General features: G+C 38.3%; 1 protein-coding gene across 3 annotated transcripts; it reads right to left on the reverse strand.

The window, feature by feature from the left end:
* Positions 1-798: 798 nt before the first annotated feature.
* june (JunE proto-oncogene, AP-1 transcription factor subunit) lies at positions 799-12,640 on the reverse strand. 3 transcript variants are annotated; one of them, XR_006841909.1, is made up of 2 exons: positions 7,023-10,530; positions 799-6,383 (listed from the first exon to the last, which is right to left on the reverse strand). XR_006841909.1 is itself a non-coding variant. In XM_046375868.1 (2 exons), the coding sequence occupies exon 2, from the start codon at positions 9,103-9,105 to the stop codon at positions 8,065-8,067; it is 1,041 nt and encodes a 346-aa protein (XP_046231824.1). In that variant the 5' UTR covers positions 9,106-9,260; positions 12,587-12,640; the 3' UTR covers positions 799-8,064. The 3 variants fall into 3 exon arrangements, 2 of the variants coding, with proteins under 2 accessions (XP_046231824.1, XP_046231825.1); XM_046375868.1 differs by adding an exon at positions 12,587-12,640 and having other exon boundaries at positions 799-9,260; XM_046375869.1 differs by adding an exon at positions 12,587-12,635 and having other exon boundaries at positions 799-9,192.
* Positions 12,641-17,390: the final 4,750 nt, after the last annotated feature.

Genomic DNA, 17,390 nt, shown 5'->3' on the forward strand with positions numbered 1-17,390 from the left:
TTCACAAACGTCTTTATTTTTAACAAACAGAATCAGCAGAGAGCAGAAACACAGAGAAACAACAAGACGGCGAACACACCAATACAGCTCTGTGTGTGTGTGTGTGTGTGTGTGCGTGTGTGTGTGCTGAGGTGTGGGTGGAGGGGGTATTAGTCACCAGAAATGGCACAGAGCCTCTCTCTCTCTCAGTAAGTGGGTCACTCCATCTGGAGCAGAATATGGAAAAGCAGCAACACAACGATTTCTAACAGTTCAACACAAAAAATCTGTCAGTCTGAAGTCAGCACCAAGTAAAAACAGTAAAACGTGAGCTGATCAGCTGCTTGGACAACTTGTTACTCTTTCAGACTTTAGATTTTCCCTAAGTCTGAATAATTACAAACCAAAACGCATACTTTCGTTTCCTGAAAGTCTCTAATGTTTGTTTAAATCCAGACATCCTTAAAAATAGAAGAGCTTCAGCTTCAGGGTTTATTCATGGAGTCTCAGCTAATTAAGAGATTTTCAAATGTGTGCAGGCTAGCAGGGCTGTTAATGTGAAAAAGTCATTAAATTGATTGAGAGTAATGGAAGATCAATTCATTAATTAGTTGATTAACCGGTTGATTAGTTAATTTATTCATAGGTTAAATGTCCAAGAGCTTTAGTGTTTTCATAAAACCATAAACTTATCAGTACTTTGAAGAAAAAAATAATCTTAACTTAGGGTTTATTTACTGGCTCACTAGCTGTCTGAGAGGTAGAAACAAAATATTTTTTTTGGATTATGCAGTGAATCATGGGGAAATTTAAAGGAGAGACTAAACTGGTGTGTGAAATAATGTAAATGTAAATGTAACGAAACATCCTGCTGTGATTACGAGTGGAAAATCTTACCTTGATTTGCATGTTGAAGCAGTCTATAGGGTTATCAGAGACTAATCAAAGGTCCATTAAATGACTCATGATTCCCAAAATCCACCAGCTACTATATCCAAGGCTATATCCTGAAATGATCTGCTGACTGAGAGTAACTATGCAGTGTGTTTGCTTCGCTGTTCAGTGATACAGACTATTTGAACGTTTAATTTCTCTGATGAATAAAGACTTCGTAACATACATAATAAGAAATTTGTCTTTATTTGACTCAAACCTGCATTAACTGATTTTTGGGCACATAGAGGGACAATATCATCACCAACACAGACATATTACCTCATAAAACTAATAACATGTTAAGAAACAGCGGCAACATTAGCATTTGGAGTGTTGTTTCTGACCACCCCATGAATCATGTTCTCTCTCTGTTTTGGTCTCCACCAACTCTTGGTGAAAAATCTCTGTGACTGTCTGCTGTTTTGTGCTGGGCGGATCAGTGGTACAGTGGTTTGTCAGAGCTTTGCTTCTGCTGAAAAGTGAACCAACACCAAAATAAAGCTCTTCAGAGCTGCGAGGAACTGCACTATTAAAAGAAAGTAAACACAGTTCCTTTTTGTGTTGATAAATCCGTGGCATGCCTTTTGTTAAAGTCGCTGTTCCTGATTAGCAGATTGCATTTGAGAAGAAGGTTTTGGTGAATTAAATGTCCATAACCCAGTGGGCATTTCATAATCATGCATCACTGAAAATACAGAACAAAAACATGTGAAAATATTTCCCCGGTGTAAAGCAGTTCAACAGTGTAACCTCTGTGGAGGTCTGTGTTGTCTGATTAAAGGTTTCACTGAAACGTCTTACTGCTCCTGTTTTCCTCTGAGCGCAGCTTTTCTCGACTGACCTGTGTGTGTGTTTGATAACAGCCTAACTGATCTGTCATTGAAGGATTTCCATAAATACTATCATTAACATAGGTGATTCAGTTTGGCTCCATCCTCAGCAACAAAACAGAGGTAAGGCCAAACTTTCACCTGTTGGGTCTCAGTTCAGTCTAATTTATGAGAGTTCCGTTTAGATTGAATGATTTGGTATTTGCTACTAATCTTAATGATTTATCATTAAATCTGGTTAGATTTATGGATAGCTACAAACTGGAGTTTGAAATTGAAATTTTCTGTAAAAATCCCCTGATCAGTGTGAGTTCCTTCTTAACTGAAACTGACGCACGTGGACCTCATCAGTGTGTCACCATCTGATCAAATGCTATTTCACCTCACTGTCTCATGGCTAATCAACATGTTTATACACACAAGGGCTGTTTATATATGTAGAAAACCTCCATATAATGTGTTCACTTGAAAAAAAAAACAAAAGAAAGTTGACTGCTATCAATCAGTTAATAACCCAGAAATATAAAGCAACAATTAGTGTAACAACACATCAATATAATGGAATATGTGAGTGGAATCTCTATGCAATGTATTTATGTACTGTTGTGATTAATACATAGTGAGGAGTATAAAAGAGCTGCTTCTGTTCTGCTGCTCTGATTCACTGAGAGAGAAATCACTTCAATCTGATGAGTCATCGATGAGTTAAACAAGTAAAAGCCTCAGAGAATAAATGGACAGATGAGCTACAAGGACAAAAGTATGTGGACAGCCCTGTACATATCCTTTAATCGGAGTCTGTTCATCCTAATTTGGACAATAGCGAGCTCCTGACTTTGTGCCAGCAGTTTGGAGGAGGCCCTTATCCGTTTCACATGGCGTGTAGCTCCATAAGGAAATGGTTTTCTCAGTTTGGAGTGACTGACCAAATGTATCCAATTACATTTCTCCCATAACATTTACAGATCACACTAAATTGGTTCTTTCATGCTTCATTCCTTCATCTTCAGCTGCTAAATTCTTTGCAGTCATCATAAATGATAATATGGAGAGACAACACTGATCCATGTCAGTGATGCATCTAGAAGCACTGTATAATTAAGAAAATAAGTTGTATTGGGTATAGTGTTTCTTCAGTCTTTGTTACTGCTTCATCTGGCCTAACATGGTGCATGCAAGTATATTTATAAGTCCTCGTAAAACTCAGCTAACTCACAGTCTTTTGCCCTATCAGTTATCAAACTATTGTATTCATGTATTTTAATATACAAGACTAAGATCAAAGATCATTTCAAATCTTATTTTCAAACAAATTAACAGATTCACTCTTACTCAACCATCTGATAGTCATTTTCCTAAACATCTTGCAATCAAACATCAACATTCAATCCAATAAAGGAATTCCTCGACACCTTTGGCTAAAATGACATTTTCCTGAATCTACTACACAGCATATTTTATCATCTTGTGGTTGATGTCGTGACATGGATAATTTTTTGCTGGAAGGTTTTTTGCTTTAAGGTGTCATTATGCAGTAAATGTTGATTGCACAGTGTGCAGTGGCTATAGAATAATGACACCCTCAGTGTTTAGATTGGTTCCCTTTAAACCTCAATTCACTGTGCGTTTTGTTTGCCAACAGGCAGGAAATCTCCTAATAAAATAGTATATAAATATAAAATAGAATATAATAGTATTTAGGTAGAGGTAATAAATAAGCCCTTTTTTCCTCTACCTGATGAAATGGTAAAACAATAACTTAATGTGGTGGTTAATGTCTGGTTTAAATGATACGGGTTAAAAAGGTAAATGATAAAATGTTAAAATATCATGTCTAATTCATTATTTGCTTAAAATGAATAGGTTATTTAAGCAAAGAAAGAAGCGAGCTAAATAATAATTTCATATCTTGTCAATAAAAGTGAAGTACATATTAGTAGATATCATCATTGATTGATTGGTGATGTCTCCAGCTGTCCAGAAGAGGGAGACCTAACTACGGTTGCTTGCTTTTTGATAAAGATCTCGAGGTGAATGTGCTATGCGGACGTAATCTTGGTCCACTTTTACTTCTTATTGAATTAATGTTTTTTTGAATAATGACAAAATAACTTAAATCAAATAGTGCAAGTAATGGCGGCACAAAGAGTTTACAGTGTAGCCATTAGGAAAACAGCCATTTAGCCAGTGTTTTTTAAGTGAAAGCTCATGTTTGGAAATGTGACTTGAACTTAAAGAGATACATTTATAAGTGGAATTATATTTTCATAAGTTTTAAGTTTTCATTGGGAAGGGAAAAGTTTTACGTTAATTTGAGATGGTTTTGCCTTTTTGAAAAGAGTTATTGCTCATAGTGGGAGATGGAAACACCTTTTCCAAATAGATTCTTAAGCTGTGAACATTTACTCACTTGATTGATCCCCTGATGCCACTCCAAGAGAAGAACCTTCCCTCATAGACAGCCAAAGTGACTTTGGTGGCTTTGTTTCTTCTTTTTCTTCTTTTTTTTTTATCTGCGGTTAACAAAGAACTGGTTTTGTTTCTAGATCGCAATCTCTACATCGTCTACTCAGCATGCATGACTCCGACACCGACACCTTCTGATCTGACTAAGCTTTGCGTAGCCTAGTTTATTTGCTCCAAACCAATTGATGGAAACAAGTCTAATTTAAATCTAAAGAATTTCCCCTCGGGGATAAATAAAGGAATTCTGATTTTGGTTCTAATTTGATTTTTTTTTCCTCCTGCAGCATTTCAAAATCCATTTAAATTCATGTGGCAATTAAAAGGAAGCAGATACTGTAGCTATAAATACATACAGTTGTGTACAGTATATGTACGCATGTAAGCTGAGACGCACAAGTTGTTGTTACAAACTGTTGTGCTCACATGATGCATTTGTTTACTGACAAAAAATAAAAATATAAAAAAATATATACTTTTTTAGACGTAATACTTTTTAACAAACTTAATTCTAAATTAGTGGTGTTTTAAGTTGAGTTAAAGCAATGCTTTAGTCAGTGTTTTGTAAGGATGATGTAGAAAGTAAAGTTTAGAGAGTTATTCCTGTTCCATTTAGTAGATTCACTTAACTGTCAGCACTCATAGGAAGTGTATTACCATGTTGTATGGTTACTGTGGACACCGTAAATAGATTCTTCTTCTGACACAATCTGTGTTTTGGTCTACTGGGCATTTAAAGGACCTGCGTGGACTAATATAATTCAGTTAGAGGGAAAACCGAGTTATTATTTTGAAATGTTTTTCTGTTCAGTCATACATTCTTTAGAAAGATGATTTCAACATTGTGTCTCAGTACACAGTAAAAACAAAACTAGGAAGCTTCCTGATGGGGAAGTGTGTGATGTACTTTGTCACTACAATAATCCCCAAATTTCTCAACATGAAACCAACATCTGTTTTACCTGAATTCAGGGCATTTTCAACACAGATTGTCTGATTGTCTTTCATCTTCTGGTGTGAAATGTCTGACACACACTTAGGACTGTGGTCCAACTCTCACTTTACAAACAGCAACAGCAGCAGCTGAATATTTCACCACTGATATATTGACTCAAACATCTCAACACAGCAGAACAGCGTGAGGGAAATAAACACATATATGTAGAACAAAGGATATTCATAATAAATAGACATGAAGTGTTTGATTAAATCAAACTCAGCTCATACACGCACATCATTTTGGAATGTCAATAACAACAATTTTATACAATTATACAAAAATAGAATCATTAGAGACATCAAAAGCCTTGTTCAAGTTCAAAAAATAAATATTTGCTCGATGATCATCAACAGTATTTTTGAAAGTCTCTCATTTGTCAAACAGAAAACACATAACTGCAACTGAAATGCTTTGTTTTGTTTTTTTATTTCATACTTGAGAATTAATGTTCTGTGAAAACTTTGATGTGATGGTTTTAAAGTAGCAGATCTTTCTATTTTTTGTCACCCTCAAGAAAAATGTTTTTTGCAGTTATATGTTTTTCTATCTGGTGGCTGCAATTTACCAACCATAACATGACACAGACGTGCTGACTGGACAGTAATGTCTGTGGTACACAACAGTCCAAAATAAGAAAGCGACCATTTGTTTGTGAAAATATCAATCAACACTGCATAAACAACAACACACTTACTTTATGTTTTGTTTAGTAAATTTTCCCTTGAATATTAAAGGCCTAATCTGTCATTTTTACACCTTATACATCTGAGGTGTAGTCACACAAATAACTTCAAAACAAAATGTGCAGTCATCAAACAATAAGCTGGCAAATGTTTGTTAAAATCTTTTTTAAACATATTACAGTTCAAAACAATGTTCTAAATAAGATCTTAAGGTATATTAAACTGCAGGTAATCACGGCAACAGCACTCCTGGTTCAGCGTGCTTCAGAGACCTCCTCAAGGTCTTCTGACAAAGCTTCAGACCTCTCAAGGACCCCATAGTCCATTAGGATTTGTAGCAGTAAATAATAGTAAGTTATTAAGTAATTTAATGAGAAATTGAGTCTTAAAGGTGTTTTCTTACCAAAGCAGGTGGAACATGTGATATTCCCCTAAGATCATTTTTGTGTAAACCAAATCAACTTCCTTAAGGAATGTTCTGTGCACCAGATCCTGTCAGGGAGGAAAAGAGCAAGATGAAATGTTAAAAATGACAGCAGTCAAGTATAAAAAATTGTGATACAAAGTTAAAAATAGTTGCTCCATTTTAAAGTCAAAAGGACATAATAACAAAATGGTATCTCACTTATGAGATATAAGATTATGAGATTATATTATAAGATGATGAATGTTCTTCTATCATTCCTAACATTTCATCTTTTTTTTCTCTTTTCCTGGCAGAAATGTGCTCCCATATAAATCTGCAAAAACACAACTGAATTAAATGACTTATGTGAAATTATACTTTTTCTGGTTAGAAAAGGTAAAAGAATGACAGTTATTGACTTAATTATCAAAATAATAAATATTACACAATATCCAAATCATTTTTCTTAAGAGACTGGAATACATGAAATATTAAACACTTTCATCTTCATTTAAGTTCAATAATATTTCTGCTGCTGTAGAAAATATTAATGAAAAGTCAAACACAAGTTTGAAAAGTTCTCTACCCACATCAGGATTTTACTTCACTAGTTAAAGAGAAAAAAATATTCTTAAACTGAGAGATGGAAAGTAAATATTAGTCAGTGATATACGTCGGTTCCCAGACTCTAAACATATGCAGACGTCTGTGCTGGCAGATCTTACATTGATCATTTCCTTCAATCCTGATTAGTGAAAGATCCAGAGAAACTGAGAAAAGCAGCCAGAAAAACAGCAAGATGGAAGTTCAAACTGTTTCCTGGTCAAAACATATAAAAGTTTTCAACTTCCAGCAGGAACAGACAGGAAACATAAACACAATTGAAAATGTGAAGTCGCTGGATTATTACCAACCGCTGCTGAGTTTTGACACGTAAAGTGATTGTAGTAATCAGATTACATAAATCCCTCACAGTTACTGTTGAGCTGTCGAAGTGAAAATGCGTTTCCTAACGTGATGCTCCTTTAGCTGTGTTTGCACACAGATGCTAGGAGAGAAAGTAAAGAGATGACTGCAGTGAAATTACTAAACAAAGGGCAGCATCAGCCGAGGCGAGGCGTTCACTGGATCAGAAAAGGTGGGATGAAACTGTCTCTTTGAAGACACTGATTATTGTAAATTATGACAAGAAAATGAAAATTAGTGAGCTCACTCTGTACCAAAAGTAATCATGTGCAATCTTCGCCACCTGTTTCAAATCGTAAAAGATCGCTGCAAAAAACAATTTTTTTCTTATAAATGCAAAACAAACATTTGTGGAAAATAATTTCCACTGTTGAAGTTAACAAAACTTCTTGCACTGGAAACTGAATGATGAATGTGTTGTGTCTGCTCACACGGACACCTATGAGAGTGTCTCGTGTCTCGTCACGTCCTGCTTCTTAAAAGTCAGAGTCAATCACCATCTCTTTAACCAGAAAATGAACCAGCAAAATTCAAATAGTTCATATTTGAACTTCGCTCACATCAGGGAATTATCCCTCCTTCAGTCTCCTCTCTTTCGTCTAAGTTCACAGGATGTCTGACAGTGGTTTAAGGGGCTGCAACAGTCCCGTTAAACATGTAGCTGTCCTGTTTAGGTGTCGCTGACACTTTGCTCTCTGCTTGCTCTGGCTGAGAGTGCGAGAGTAATGCCAAAAATGTAAAAGTAAACCTTCAGCCTCTTGGCTTATTTTCACACACTGATTCTCCTGGTGTCCTGCCTCCTCAGCAGCTGGAGTCCTCGCTGCCAGTGCCTCCTCCTCCTCCTCCAGACTTGGTGGCGGAGGCTGATCCAACAGCGATCTGGCAGCCATTGGTGACGTGACTCATGACCTTTTGTTTGAGCTGAGCGACCTGCTCTCGCAGCATGGCAGCGGTGGAGGCCAGGTCTGTGTTCTGGCTCTTCAGGACTTTCACCTTCTCTTCCAGCCGGGAGATCCGCTCCAGCTTCCGCTTGCGGCACTTGGATGCAGCGATGCGGTTGCGGAGCTTCTTGCGCTCTGCTTTGATTCGCTCCTGCGTCTCCAGGTCGATTGGAGAAAGCGAGGGTGGGGACGTGGGGTCACCTGGTGGGTGAGGCACCTCAGGGACAGTCTGAGGGGTGTCCATCCCTCGAGCGTGGTGCTGAGGGGCTCCACCCCCGCCATGGCCATGGCTACTGTATGCCATTTGAGCTCCAGAGTATGCCATCTGGCCTGGATTGTAGCTGCCGAGGTTGGTGTAAACGGGCATGTCCCCTCCAGACATCAGGTTTCTCTGGTAGGAAGCCTGCAGGGAGACAGAAGAGGATGAGGACGGGGACATGGGACCACTTCCCACCAGCTGGTTCTGCTTGTGAAGGTCTGCAAGCGCTTTGACAAAGCCATCGGCAAATCCTTCTTGTTCATTGGTAGCTTGGTTGCGGTAGATGAAGGGTGTGGTAGAGTTGGACACAGGGCTGGTAGTGACCAGTCCCTGATTGGATTGGATGATCAGATGCTCCAGGTCGGGGGACGCCAGCTTCAGCAGGTTCATGTCAGCGGATGGTGCCGCTGATGTCATCAGGGAGCTGTTGCTGGTGAGCCCCAGGTTGTTAGGGTTTCCACCCCGCCCCCCAGCTTGACCGCCACTGCCGCCACCAAAGTGATGGCTGCCCGCAACTGACATGGCCTTCTTACTCATCAACATCTTGTTTCCCGGGTAACGTTCGTATTCTGCGATCTGACTGAAGCCGGGGACGGCAGAGGAGTCGTCATGGTAGAAAGGAGTCTCCATCTTGGCCGTCATTGACGAAGAGGCGTCTCAGAGGGAATCTTCATAATCAGATTAACCTGAATATCACAGGGGATTGAAACGTTCCACTGAGGTCGGCGGCTGGAGGATGAAGGCAGGACAAAGGAAAGAAAAAGAGATGAAGAGAAGAAGAATAAGAAGACAAGTGTCTGCAGGGGAAAAAAACATGTCTGTAAGAGGAAGAGGAGGACCAAGAAGACTAAAAGATTACTAATGAGTAAACTGGAATGTGGTACTACTGCTGCATGTGTGTGTGTATGTGTGTTGTATTTTAATGTGTGTTATTTACAGACTGAACACAAGCTCCTATTGCACAATAAAGCACTAATACTGTTAGTTCACTGTTACCTTGATACACTCAAAAAAAAGGCTTTAAGTGGACCTTATGCTTTCACACCTTGAAATCTTTATGCATTATAATACATATGAATTTTACACAATTCATATATATTCTAAATGTATTTGCTTTTGCAAATTAGTTGTATATAAACAATTTCTCGGAGACTGACCTGGTGCTGGCATGAGAAATAAAGCAACTGGCTTCATCATTATTATTATTACGTTAGCAGTATATGTGGTAGTAATAGGCCTAGTTTAAATGTGTGCTCTAATCATCAAGTCTTCAGTTCATCCGTATGTAATAAATATGATGTTTAAAGACCCTGAAAGCTTGATTTTAATTATTTTAATTATTAAAGGTACCCTGTTAGGTTTTAAACAACAAACATAATGTGTCCATGCAGTGTTTCTCACCAAGACACAATGTGTGTATCCTTGAGGTCAAACAAATGTGTCAAATGCATTTCCTTGAATATAAAACATATGATGCATTTACAGGGAACCCACTCGTAAAGTGGTAATTGCAGTCAAGGACTGCACAAGGTACCTTTAAGTATTTATAACATTGCATGTTCATGATTTAATACAGTTCAAAGTTAGAGTTTAACAATTCCAGAGCAGTGCGGAGAGCACAAACAAACACAAAAATGTCGTTTGCACAAAATTGTGTGGTTATGTAAGGACTGTACTGCTCATAGAAAGTTTGTTTTCAGGGCATATTTAAGTATAACTTTGGGACTAACCCATCTGATATCTGACAGTTTAAAAAATGTAATGAACTGAGAGCACGGTATGTGCTTGGCAGTAAATTTTACAGTGGAAAAATGAACATGTAAAGGTGTGTGTCATATCATGTCGTTCATGTTTATACTGCTGTTAGCGATGCACAATATGGATGTTCGATAATTACCTGCTTCCCATGGTCAATAATCAATAAGATAAACTGATAATTTAACATTTTTTGCATTTCAAAAAGAAACTCATGACCTGTAGTTTACACACACTCAGAGGGTAAGAAAGGTTGAAATGTGACTTAATATTCCAGAGCTCTCATAAGATTTGTTGCTTGAACTCATAGACTTTTCCCCTCCTCTCTGAACCCTAGTTGAACATGTATTGCAAATTGCAATCATGTTGCCTTCTTCCGAAACTGTTAAAAAAAAAAAAAAAAAAGTCCACACCAGTGACCATGTCTGGCTCTCTGGTCTACAGGTGCAGCAGTTTCACATCATTAGCACAACAACAGCGTATTGTGCTCCTTCTTCTTCTTCTTCTTCTGTGTTTACCACCTTAAAGTCTAAGCTAAATCACACTGTACTGGAGTGTGTAGACGTTGCCCTTGTTATGTCAATAAAAGTGATTTGGCTTCATCTCTGTTTATTGGCTAGAATTTAACAGGTACTAATAAAATGTAGATCATACACATTGTGCATCCCTAACTGGTATAAATATGTTGACATATGTCTGTCATAACTATGTAGAGCAGCAATACACATGGCTGGATGCAAAAGTATCACCGCTGCTGGCTCTATGCGGAGAGCTTGGCTCCAAGTGCTTCGATAAGATTAAAGAACAGGTTCACAGTTTTTCATACACTGTATTTTAATGCAACACTCAGATGCAAATAAGTCCAGTGAAATACTTATTGATTTCTGTAGTCAGTCCTCGTGTTCATATTGGCTCACAGAGATGCCTTCCTAAAACATGAAAGTGAAGTCCCTCTTTGTGTTTCAACAGCGTTTGCTCGCTCCCACGACAGAGGGACGGTACCACAAAGAGGGAATATTGTACTATAAAGGCAGTAACTAACTCTTTGTGGTCAGAACGAACAAGAGAAACAAACACAGTTACCAAAAACAGTTCCAAAAGAACTTGAAAAATGTCAACCTTATCCTTTAACCTAGAAGGATAAAAGAGCAGAAGCTTACATCACAGGACAAAGACCACATACTCCAGCATCAAGTCACAAAAGTGACCACAAGACAAAACATGTGCGGGTGTGATTCAGCCCGGGTAGAGCACCTTGCACAACCTCTTCCTGATTTTTCACGAAAACTGCAGGCAAATGGCTCATCAGTAGTATTTAGGAGCGGATGTATGAGCGAAATATGACGGCGCTGGCGGCAGAGCACAAGCAGTCTGATGCATGGAGCCGATGAGCTGAACTTAACATCAGCACAGCTGGTCTGTTTGGATTAATGATCAGTGAGTTGTTTGAAAGAACTCTGATGCTCTCGGTTCCTCCAAAACACTGTGGGTGTCCGCCGTGTAACACCAACACAATACAGGAGCTGCTTGTAAACAGATGAATGCAGCAGCAGAAAAACATATTTATGTTTCGCATAAGATTTTTTTTCATATTGACATGAATACTGTATTAATTAAAAGGCATGTTATCCATCATTTGTCAGTGCTCTCTTGTGGACAAACTCTGTACTGGCTAAACTGTCTCTAAAAGACCAGCCAACACATGCACCAATTGTGATATGAGGCAGCATATGCCTTAACATAGCCTGGTCAGTATATCATTGTAGTTCTGAGTTACTTTACTCGAGTATTTCTATTTTCTGCTGCTTTATACTTCAACCACACCTCAGAAGGAAATGTCCTGAACTACATTTATTTGACAGACACTTTTTAGTTACATTTTACATGCAAAATAAATGATGCCTTCATAAAACATGAGGAATTTAACAACACAACAGTGTGTGAGATAGTTCAAAGCATCTCCACTACGTTAAAATGCCGCTTACGGTAATACTAAACATCGTTGTTAAATTTGATTTAGCCTACATCATCGCAGTTATTGCTGTTTGAAACAATAATGAAGTGGACAGCGGAAACATTAGCCTCACATTTAGCCGTGCTAACCTCTAACTATCGAAGCTGTCTTCTCCTCTGACCTGTCAGGACGTTCAACCCGCTTTAAACCCGTTAAAGTTCCCGGTACGGCCGTGAACTTCACACCGCGAGAGAGGAGCGCGAGGCAGCGCTGTTGGAGCTGATGGATGAACAGAAGCACGCGGAGCACGAACCGAAGCGGCGGACTGATCCGTCTGAAAGCGGCGTTACGGCAACACGCAGCGGCTGGACGGTCACTTAACTATCATAATGTTTGATAAAGGTTCATACTCACAGAGAGAAGCAGAGAGCTGCTGAACGATCCGAGAGCAGACAGAGTGAGTCAGATAGAGAGAGAGAGAGAGAGAGAGAGAGAGAGAGAGAGAGAGAGAGAGCCTGAACGCGCGCGCACCCACGCACGCACACACACACACACACACACACACGCTCGCTCCCTCGCTCGCTCTTCATCATAAACTGACTCACTGACGTTTTCTTCATTAGGTGATTAACACATTTGACATTTTCATGTGATAGGCTGTTAATATATATACTAATTTGCTTTGATTAACGTCGGTATATTCAAATCTGCCAATGATAAATACTCAAGTTTAACTAAATGACCTAAACTAGGCCTAAATTGACGTTTTCCGCTGGAAAAGAGAGCGACAAACTAAGTTCATAATCATAATAATAAGGCCCAGTATGAAAATTACTGAAGTGCAGAAAGGGGTTAAACACGATGATTCTCTTTATAAAAGGGACAACAACTAAGACCTCTTATTCATATTTTATTTGGGCCCTGTGCTTGACAAAAGGACAAAAATAACACTTTTTATGGGAAGCTATCATTTCCCCAGTAAGAACGCCAAGTGCAAAAAGAAGTTAAGAAGGTCAGCTTTCATCTAAATCTAAATCATATTATGTTAATGTAACAACAATCTCACTGCTCCCTTATTTTATTTAACCGTGAGGTGTGGCCGTCTCTTCATACCACACGTTACTCTTTACACATTTTACCTTCGCTTTACTGTACTTCTCCCTTTCGTTAATATGCAGAAGGAAGCGAAGGTGGGAGCAGCTGTATCTAGTGACCATCACCTGTGAAGAGATATCCTATCCTCCTCCTCCTCCTCTCACCCCTACTCTCCCTTTAACAAGAAGAACAAATTAGATATTAACTTTACAGTCCTTATTTATCGCCACCATCAGCCACCATTGGTGCTACAAGACTATGAGAACAACAACAATGATCAAAAAAATACTAAGTTCAGGAAATTCCTACAACCCCTCGTGAAATAAAAACCGTCTCACAGTATAATTATTATATATTGAATACTTATATCATTTTTTTCTCTTCACATGAAGCACTTTTGAACAATTTTCCGCATTGCTAGGAAAATCATTCTGGTGTGGAACAAAAAAAAACACATGTTTAAACATAATGCACTCAAACAAATATCAGACACCATGTAGGCTCGTTTATGTGTAACAATCTTCATAGAAATAGAGGACATGACCTCTGTGACCTCACTCAGTCTGTGACTCAATCACTCAGCTGATAGATAATTCATCATATCAGACCTGATCAACTGATGTTTTCATCCGTCATCTGTCGGTTTCAGTCGTTTAGCTGAGAGACTTATTATTGATTGTCCAAATGTTAAAAGGCTGAATGAGACCAACCAAGAGATAACCACTGTGTGTGTGTGTGTGTGTGTGTGTGTAATGACAGATCAGTGTGTTTACTTTGGCAGGGCAAAGTAATTACAGTTCTTTTTGCAGGTGGAGCAGCCAACACAAACACAGCAGATGTGTTCTGTGTCTATTCAGAGGGAGATGGAAATAAAAATCATCCTTCAGTTGAGGGAAACGTGTTGGAAAAATAATAACTGAACAAAACGACACTGTTAAAAATGTTTTTTTAAAAAATGCATTTCATTTGAGTTCAGTATTACGTTCATCGTTGTTGATATTCGACGTGAATTTGCGTAATTTCATGTATTTTAAGTTTGTAAGGCATTTTTAACAGAATTCACATGTTGGGAGACGAGAAAAATGAGGAAAAGTTTTAACCAGATCGCTTTGTTTGAACTCCCACTTCAATGTGGAGAGCGGCAGACCATATTCACACACAAGCATTTTCTTATGACGTCACCATCAGGGTGGGAAGCTCAAATGGCACATTGCTGCGTCCCGGGTTGCCAGGTTGGTGTCATACAGACATAAAAAATCAGCAAGTAAAAAGACAATGGATTGTGACTGTGAGGACAGACATTGGGCCATAGTTCAATGTAAAATAACACGCTTAATGACCCATTAGCTATAGCTAACATTTTAACAGATTTACCAAAGTGATAACAAATCCTCCTGAGTGCAACAGAAATACCTGAGCCAAAATCAAATATCCAGCAGTTGAGATATTTCTTCCGGTTCTGAAACGTTACACTGACCAAGACTGCCATCCCTTTTACTTTTAGCTTTAGTGTAGTGCATAAGCATTGCTGGGTTAGATGTGATTCGACCAATCAAGAGCTAAAGCAGGTGTGAGCAGAGCAGGAAGACAAGGAGCGAGTACCACTGCTATATGGTGTAAATAACAATACTATGCTATACCACCTCCACGAATTTTATACTGTATTAATAATGTACTGCTGCTACCGCTAATGATAATATTAACACATCTGCCAAACACCAGACATTTAGAGAAATATGTTTTTAGTTTTCTCAGCGGAACTCGAATCAAAGCTAAGTGTAGAGCGGAGAAATTGTAGTTTTTTGGGGGGAGTTGTGCGTTGGGTGTAGTTACTTCCTGGAGTCCTGGCCAGTTGCCTGGCAACCTCACAGTGATGACAGGATGACAGTGACTGTGCCCAGGCAAGAAGTACTCTGAATCTAACCAGAGCAGTGTTAAAGTGTGACACACTGTGTGTCATACTGGAAATTGACTTTTTTTTTTTATTATTATTGGAAACTCGGTCCAAGAAGGCGGCCTGTTTCACACAGCATATACTGTTTATATCCAAAGTGAAACTGACGTCACTCCGAGGTTATTTGGCTGTTTGGGGCAGGAGTCCACTGAGTGTAATGGAAAAAATGTTACTCTCACATCTGAAAGTTATCAGCTGCCACGACATCATCCGAATAAACAGGCGTGATGACATCATACCGTGCGAGAGACAGAGCGAGACAGAGAGGGAGACATAACATAGGGCCGTCTAGAAGACAAGAAAAGAGAAAAAGGAAGGAGATCGAAAGAGTTAAGTCTTCACATTTGAAACCACTTTAGGTCTGAAACATCCGAACAGAAAGTCATTTTAATCTAGGCATGTTGCGAATCTAAAAATATGCAAGCAAACTGAAAAGGTCATGCTCAGGCTGTATGACTGTGTGGAATAATGACTGAAACCTGCAAACCTGAAGCAAAAGACAACCTGAGATTTATATACATGCTGTTAAGACACACGTTGCCATGACAATACCAGAAGTCAGAATGCACCATTTCTTTTTATGATTGTCAAGTACTTTTTCATATGCAAGTACAATATGTACTGTTTAGTTTAAATGTGGGTACTTTGTGAGTTTTACTAATTATTGTATTGCTTTTGTTACATTCATGATGATGACAGGAAGACGAAGTTTATGCAAAGCTCACAGAGACGAGAGAAATGGCAGGTAAAAATCAGGAAATTGCGGTCTTGACAGTTATTTTATTGCGGGTAGTAATAAATAATAAGCAATAAGTAATAAATGACTATAGCTGTGCTTGTTTAGTACAGTTCAAGTTGGTCTTGTAAAACAATGAGAGACACAAAGTATTTGTTTCCAGGTTGTTTATGATCTTTCAGCTTAAAACTGTTTTGTTTATCTTCTAGTTTTCATAGTGTTCCATAATGCGTAAAGGAAGAATGAATGTGAATGTGGACATCAGTAAGAATCCGAACTTTTTTATGATCAGAGTAAATGGCTGTAATCAATTATCCATACTTACTGTTAAAGGTCTAGTAGGATTTGGTGCTATCTAGAGGATAGCTGAACACCCCTCATCTCACCGTCCCTGTGGAGGCAGCTAAGAGCACGAATGGTCCAATCAAGGGCCAGCGTTTCGTCGTCTGGTAACATGAAACTACACGTTGGTTAAGTTCGGGCACAAAAACTTTCTCACTTTGAAAAACTACTTGAAAAACTACACACTGTAAAGTTGCTCTAACCATCTGATACTGATGCAGCTATGTTTGAGAAATACTTGTTAAAAACTATGGGGCTTAGTTGTTTTTTAAAATAGAAAAACTACTAATAGTAAATAAATAATAAAGCAACTATATACAGTATTTGTGAGCCAGTTTAAATGATTTAAATCTTCCACAGAAACCAGTGATTTCATAGGTCAGTGCCACTGCCAGTCACAAAATATTGAGAGATTTTTGAGGATTTTTTTTTTATTTTATTTTAATGATAGGAGAAATATAGGATAACACCAGCCTTTTACTTTAATAGTTGAATAGTGGAATAATATTTCCACATATTCTGCTGCACACTGTAGTGTTTATAAGAGTCGTTACTGTATTCTTGTTGTATTTATGTTGTGTGTGGTAATGATAGCCACTGGTGAAAAAAGTACTCAGATCCTTTACTTAAGCAAGTATTAATACTGCAATGTAACAACCCTCCATTAAAGTTCTACTTTCAAAATTTTACTTTTGAGTAAAACTACAGATGATTTGTAGTACAATGTACTTAAAGTATCAATAGTAAAAGTACTCGTCCTGCAGAAAATTTGATGAGACTGGGAACCACTAATCTTCAATAATGTATTTCATTATAGATGTTTATATGGTTCTTTTAATCAGACCGATAACAAGTGACTCAAAAATAGTAGTAGTAGTAGTAGTAGGAAGTGTGGTAAAAGTATAAAGTAACATAAAATGGACATAAACAAGTACAGTACAGGTACTTGAAAATTGCCCTTGAGTGCAGTACTTGGTTATTTTCCTTTCCAGTCCCTCTCATCAGTAATGAAGTGCTGGCTCCCTCTAGTGTTCACTGCAGACACTCATGCCCGGATGCTTCCTCAAAACAGAACATGGCGAGATAACTTG

This window comes from Scatophagus argus, chromosome 20 (genome assembly GCF_020382885.2).
Source record: "Scatophagus argus isolate fScaArg1 chromosome 20, fScaArg1.pri, whole genome shotgun sequence".
Classification (NCBI taxonomy): Eukaryota; Metazoa; Chordata; class Actinopteri; family Scatophagidae; genus Scatophagus; species Scatophagus argus.

Coding starts and splice junctions, on each gene's coding strand:
- june (XM_046375868.1), bottom strand. CDS start 9,105: ATGACGGCCAAGATGGAGACTCCTTTCTACCATGACGACTCCTCTGCC.